A 6,875-nucleotide genomic window follows, 5' to 3' on the forward strand; every position below is an offset into this window, starting at 1 on the left:
GACTCGTGTTTCCATATAAATGAGCCTAAAACCTCCAGTGAAAGCTCAAATATAATAAATAAATAAATCCTTTATTGTAGCATGAGACGTGAACACGATCAAAAGACTGTACCTAATCAATTTGCAACATCTGGTATTGCTAATTAGAGGTCTTAAATAGGTAGCAACTCACATAAAACAAAGACATAGCGCCATACAGTGGCCGGATGTGCATTTTGGCTGCTACAGAATTAATGGGCTTTTGTCTGACCCCAGGGGATGCTGCTGCTGCTGCTGCTGCTGCTCAGAGGAAGAAGCTGAAGTCTCAAAGAAGAGCCACATGTAAATCTGTCAAGAGAGCTCTGGATGTCACGTACAAACCCAAGATTATCTAATTTATGGAGTTTGACCTGAAAGCCAGAGCCCTGAACAGGACAGAGGCGACTGTGGAGGAGCAGCCCAAAGGAAACTACAGCTGCATCTGAGAGATAAGAATGTGCCTTTAGCTATCATAACTAACCTATAATCTTTCGTCTGGAAACAAAACTAAATAATAAATATTCAAGGTTTTTAGCTGATTTACATTTAATATTTTGTATTTAGGCGAGTCGTATTTACATCAACTATCTACAACGGAATAATTTGTGACAGAAATGAAATGGATTGTGCATTTCCTTGAAACCGTGTTACTGCTCTGGCAACCCAGCGCAGCAATCACACGAGCAGCTGAAGTACACGGTTAGCTTTGCTAGCACTTGTCATGCCAGTTTGAGCTGTATTTACTGAACCCGGAGAGTGTTCTGCCTTAACTTGTGGACATATCATGGAGACAGCCGCATCCGTTTGACATGTTGGACCTGTTTCACAAAGTCACCTGAGAAGAGCGTGAATTTACGGACCCACACGAGTGTCTCGCCCGGTGTCTCGGTCTGATCAGCGCACAGCGGCGTCCACCAGCGGCGGCGGACATTTCCTGCGTTATGGAGAAGGTACACATCATATACTCTTCCACGAACTTTTCATATGAACTTTAGCTCAGAGTGAAGGTACAGGTCTGCCGTGGAGGCCACAGAAAACCCTCAAACACGAACTCTGGGGCTAGCGTTAGCTTTGAGCTAGCCACACCTGCCAGTGCCCTGTGCCATCAGCTCAAGGCCAACCGGCATCTCCCCGTGCCCGGCTGCTCAGGGAGAACCATGGGGAAGACTGGCTCCTCCATCACACACTGAACATGGAGGACTGATTCAGGAGAGACTGAGCAGATGTGTGGGTTTAGTCACTCACGCCCTGCACATACATTGTATACTGGCTAAAGGACAGGGCAGTCTGAAGTCTGTTGGCATCATACAGTCTATGACTGGCACAGGCATTTGCACAAGTATTGCCTAATACTGTGGTTAACCAAGAACACTGGGTGGTTTCTAATGGCCAGACATATGAAGTGACAACAATTTTCCATGTAGCTTTGAAAGTGAAAATCTGTCAGCTTAATTGTCTAAAGAAAATGTTTTAAGTAGTCACTGAATATAAGGCATTTATTTTCCTTCTTTCCACAGGCAGACTTCCTAAAAGGACTTCCAGTTTACAACAAGAGTAACTTCAGCAGGTTTCATGCAGACTCTGTTTGTAAAGCGTCTGTAAGTTTACAAACCCTTATAAATCTTCATTCATTAGATTAATTTGCCATTGTGTTGAAATGTTCATTTTCTTTGTCTGCAGAATCGAAGGCCTTCAGTTTACCTGCCAACACGAGAATACCCCTCCGAACAGAGTAAGTGCCCGACTGTGAAGTGACTGAGCGTTGGGAAAGTCTTGTCAACATTGTACTGATGGAGATGTGTGTGTTGTAGTTATTGTGACGGAGAAAACCAATATCCTGCTGCGTTACCTTCATCAGCAGTGGGACAAAAAGGTAATTTCAGTTACACATTTTCTCACCATTCAACTGTCTATTTTATGGTATTGTGGTGTATTTCTGTTACGTACAAAACCATAACTGTAGGGTTGGTAAGTTTTAAGTTTATTATAGTAGTCAACGAGTCAGCAGTTATTTGTTTAATTAGTCAAGTAGTCAAATTTCTACAGTACATTGAGACTGAGAACACATTTCATTAACCAAATAAAGGTTCAAATAGGGTGACTGAGGGCTTTTGAGAGATTTGAGAATATTATATTACAAGTCTATTAGTGATGGAAAATCCCAAATTGTTTATTCAGTTTTGCCATTTAGATTTAATTATGCTGCTGTCTTTGTTATGAAAGGTCTTTTTTCATGTGTTTTAGAGTCTGTATAATCCAGACAATGATTACCACTGTCAAAATGATACATTAAAAAAAAACAAAAAAAAAATCAACTAGTCAGTTATTCTGATTAATTGTAATGATCTTGGACAGCTAATGTCACGCAGGCAGTAAAGATATAGTATGTACGCATATATATTGGAAGATTTTGCCATATTGGTTTTCTCAAGCAGTGTTTCTCTGGCTCTTCACAGACTTTACTGAGAGAAAACAGTTATTAATCTAAAACAAGAAGATCAGGATTGCCGGGAAATTGACTGATTGACTGATATTTGGGCAGTTAAAGAATTTACATTTGTTTACATTGGCTACAAGAACCAATATGGCAACAGGTGTCAATGGCAACAGGTGTCAAAAAACTATTGTCTTTACTCTTTTATAGAATCATTGTGAATTTGTTGGTTTGCCATCCATATAGTGAAAGTGCTCTAATGCTCTAATCATTTGTGTTAAACAGAATGCAGCAAAGAAACGAGAGCAGGAACAAGGGGAGGGGGACAGTCCAGCGCCCCCACGGAAAATCGCCCGGACAGACAGCCAAGAGATGAATGAGGACTCATAAGTGTGTGTGTTTATGTGTGTATGCGCGTGTGTGCGTGTGTGGAGGGCATGGCCAATGTAAACACAACAGAAAGTAGAATTGTACCTGAATCATATGTGAACTATTGTGTAGAAATATTTTAAGTCTTATTGTTCATAGCAGATACTTGAATCGCTGGGTACCTTTTTCAATCCAAAATATCCGTGATGCAACCAACCCGGAACAAACAAAATTAAATTGACGTCTCCTTGTTGTAATTTCAACTGGCAAAATGTTTGAAATCCATTTTTAATTGTGTTCATTTGATTAGTTTCTCATGTTATGTGGCCCAATTGTATTAACAGATACTGCGGTCAATCAAGAAGCAGATTAATTACACACACTATTTAATTAGTTTGACATCTCTACAGCGTGGGACACTATGGGTGATGTCACACTCCCACACTAAGTCCACTTCTATATACAGTCTATGCGGAAAACATTTTAAACGACAAAACCTTACTAGTCCTTAAACATAAAAATATGACAAATTAGTAAAATAAACACATTCAAATATACACCTGTACCCAGCTCTAGTTAGTTTTGATCCTATGGACAAGTATAAGAAAAGGTCTATTCCAAGTTGTGTCTTATGTTTAGGAGAAATCAACAGAATGGCATTAGACTGTAGTCTGTAATCTGTAGTTTACATGGGGCCATTCCCAGCGTGAGAGCTGTTGATGTCTGTGCTGAGCTGTACGTGAAGTGACCTCATGGTGCGTAGATGTGGAGTTGGATACCTTCAAGTGATGGTTCAGGTTTTTAATGGAGAAAACAGCTGGTAGTTTGGACTGTTTATTTAATTGGCTAACAAACAGCTGCTGAGCTTATATTTCTGACTAGATTTTGGTAAAAAATTTACTGGTAATTGTTTTTTTCTGATTGGTCAAAGTGCACATTGTAAACAAGTCCAGGAGCATTTCAGAAGACCGTTTTCTTTTTGTCATCTTCTATTCTAAAACTTTTTAGGAATGTCAATGATCTGTGATTTTCTTCAAATTAATACCTAGATTCAACTAGTTTTAGTATTGATTAAAGGTGCATTGTGTAACTTTTCTGGTGGAGGATCTGTCACCTGCTTGTTTCTATGGAGATGCTATTGCTCTGCCTGGAATGTTCCACAGTATGACATTAAACATCTCTACATTATATTTATTCAATTTGGGTGGTTTTACAGCTGAAAATACTTAGAAAAACAGGCGCTCTGATTGTGAGCTTGGTCACCTCTCCACAGATCTGACCTGTAAAACCCAATGTATGGTTGTGTGTCAAATTGTCTGCATCGCGGCGCTACTAGTTCAATAACTACACATCAAACCGACGCAGACAATAAGGGCTGTGATTGGTCCTCTATACTACCGCTCTACATTTCCAGTACTCCGCTTTCCCACTTCATTTTGTAAACACGAATACCATTTCTAAATCCTTGCCTCCTAGCGTTGTGGTGTTGTGAAATACTTTGCAGTGCATAGACCTTGACACAGATCCATAAATCAAAAATGACAGCAACAAGGCGACAGCAGCAATGTGCGTTGTGTCGACGCAGAACTATAATTCGGCCTTAACTTGATCTGGTTTGGTCTCCATGAAAATAGAAAGGTTTAATATCATACTGTGAAACATTCCAGACTAAGTAATAACATCTTCACGGAAAAAAGCATTTGACAGACCCTCCACCAGAAAAGTTACACAATGCACCTTTAATATCTTTTACCTTTTACCTGTTTGCGCACCAGACCCATTCAAAAACCCGAGCCATCACTTTTGATTCCTGGTTCCTGACTCGTTTATCCCGCTGTTGTGCCGAGAACCCTGTTTTGTGCAAATATGACTTTTGTTACTGTTTAATTTTAATAATATTATTGTTTATGTCGAATGATTGATGATTGGCAATGAGCTTCCTGCCAGCCACAGTGCCCGCCCCTTTGGTTTCACTGCCCCCTCTGTCTGCAAGCAGTACTACAACATCATTTCACACAACTCAATATCAATGCACTGTGAAGAAGAGCACAAAATAGTAGAAATAACTTCCGTATTAAACCCAATAGTTGTGTATGTGTGTTCAATATGCATAGACTATTCTGCTATGTGCTTATGGGGTAACTGTTGTGCTGGGGCTTAAAGTAGTCTTTTATATTTTACTACCACAACAACTGTCCTGATTAGAACACACATCGTAGGACCGCCCGGGACCTAATGTGACTCGTCGAATCATTAGTTGTGGTTGTGTATTTAAAATTGGTTTGTTTTTTTCCCCATCCAGAATGTTAGTTACTGGTTGGTACAAAGTAAAATATGTCCAAATTGTTTCATATCAAACTTGCTGCGTTTTCAAGGTTTAGCAATAGGTTGTGTTCAAGGTGTATTAGAATTAACGGAGAGCAGAGAGCAGGGGCACTGTTTTTGGAAGAAATATCCAAACTGAAAACCTACAAATGTGTAACTTGCAATGTTTACGTTATGGTTCTTGAAAGTCTTTGAAATTTAGTAATACCGCAGTTTTTTTAAACTTAAAAGTTGTGGAAAAACAACTTTCGTTCATGTGTATAGACCCGGTAACCACAGAAATTTTAAAGGTGTGCTATGCAGCTTTTTGGTTTGGAGGCCCGTCACCTGCTTGTTTCTATGGATATGTCATTGCTATGCCTGGAATGTTCCACAGTGTGACATTAAACAGCTCTACTTTACAATTTTTCCTTTACAGTTGGTTTTATAACTCAGAAATGCCAAGAAAAACAACAGGCATTCTGACTGAGCGGGGTCACCTCCCCACAGATTTGACCTGTTATTCTGTCTGGTTTGGTCTCCATGAAGATAGAAAGTTTTAATGCCATACTGTGAAACAGTCCAGACGACGCAACATCTCCACAGAAAAAAAGCATTCGACTGACCCTCCACTGGAAAAGTTACACAGTACTGTACACCTTTAACCATAAACCACATCAACAAATCCACATTTTGACAGTTAAAAGGCAAATTCAGCCACAGATTTCTCACCTGCTCTCCAGCTCAATAAAGTACGTGACATGAACCCAACCTATTATTGATTTATATTTGCTAAGATTCATGCAGTGTGGACCTGGACAGTCAAGAAATGTCCAAAAATGTCTCCATAAAAGTAACTGACCTTCTCGTATCGGTGCTTTGTTTGTGGTGTGCTCTCAGCCTCCTTTCATGTTTACAGTGGTGAATTTTAACAAACTTCACTTTCTAATTAAAGGCAAATCTAGCAGTTACAAATGTGAGTCAGTATAACAGTTTATCCAAATCAGATGTCCGTGTTGTGAAAAAAGGACAAGTCTCACATTGGATATTACATTACTCTGCATTTTAATGTGTCTCTAAAGGTTAACGAGAGAATTCGATGTTATTAAAGCGTGAAAGGACCGGTCCGCTACCTGCTTAGCTCAGTGAAGATGTTATTGCATTGCCTGGAATATTCCACAGTATGGCATTTATCTTCTTACCTATCTCTTTTTTTATTGTTATTATTAGTGTTTTATTGCTTAAAAAATACTTTGACAAACATGCATTCTTACTGCAAGTGATCTGATCTGTAATTTACTTGTTTTCGTGGCGATAAGTTTAATGTCTTACTGTAGAATATTTTTCGATTTTCATGCTTTTATTTGATTGATTTGGAAAAAATAAAATGTTGAAGCCCCATGAGGCAACTCGAGTTCAAGCTAAAATAAACTAAATCGGATGAAGGGAAGCAGGTAGCGGACTCTCCATCAGAAAAAAATTCCGTAGTGCGTCTTTAAAGCATGTTTTGGTCAGACTGTTGAACACACCCGAAGCCTTGCTCTGGTTCAGTTCATGTGTGAGGACAGGAATCTCTTTTGGCTTTGCTCAAATAAAACTGGATACAAACTGCCCTTGTGTAATGAATTTTGAATATTCATGAAAACTAATTTGAGCATTAAACATTTAATATTGTAGTATTATGTTTTGTTTATAGTGTTAAGTTTTTTTTTTTTTTGAAGGACATTTGTATACACATTCAGAAGTCGGA

The 6,875-nt window shown here is 39.1% G+C and overlaps 1 protein-coding gene across 1 annotated transcript; it reads left to right on the plus strand.

Moving 5' to 3' along the window:
• Positions 1-220: 220 nt before the first annotated feature.
• On the plus strand, positions 221-6,736 carry dda1 (DET1 and DDB1 associated 1). The gene is made up of 5 exons (XM_020933394.2): positions 221-968; positions 1,536-1,616; positions 1,699-1,750; positions 1,830-1,891; positions 2,738-6,736. Exons 1-5 carry the CDS (start codon positions 960-962, stop codon positions 2,840-2,842), a joined length of 309 nt encoding a protein of 102 aa, XP_020789053.1. The 5' UTR covers positions 221-959; the 3' UTR covers positions 2,843-6,736.
• The last annotated feature ends 139 nt before the right edge of the window (positions 6,737-6,875 follow it).

This window comes from Boleophthalmus pectinirostris, unplaced genomic scaffold (assembly GCF_026225935.1).
Source record: "Boleophthalmus pectinirostris isolate CB_2022bp ecotype Guang Dong unplaced genomic scaffold, ASM2622593v1 HiC_scaffold_7, whole genome shotgun sequence".
NCBI lineage: Eukaryota > Metazoa > Chordata > Actinopteri > Gobiiformes > Gobiidae > Boleophthalmus > Boleophthalmus pectinirostris.

Excerpts from the sequence above, each read along its gene's own strand:
- dda1 (XM_020933394.2), top strand. Across the intron at positions 1,617-1,698 it reads ACTCTGTTTGTAAAGCGTCT|AATCGAAGGCCTTCAGTTTA; the intron begins GTAAGTTTACAA and ends CTTTGTCTGCAG. Across the intron at positions 1,892-2,737 it reads ATCAGCAGTGGGACAAAAAG|AATGCAGCAAAGAAACGAGA; the intron begins GTAATTTCAGTT and ends TGTGTTAAACAG.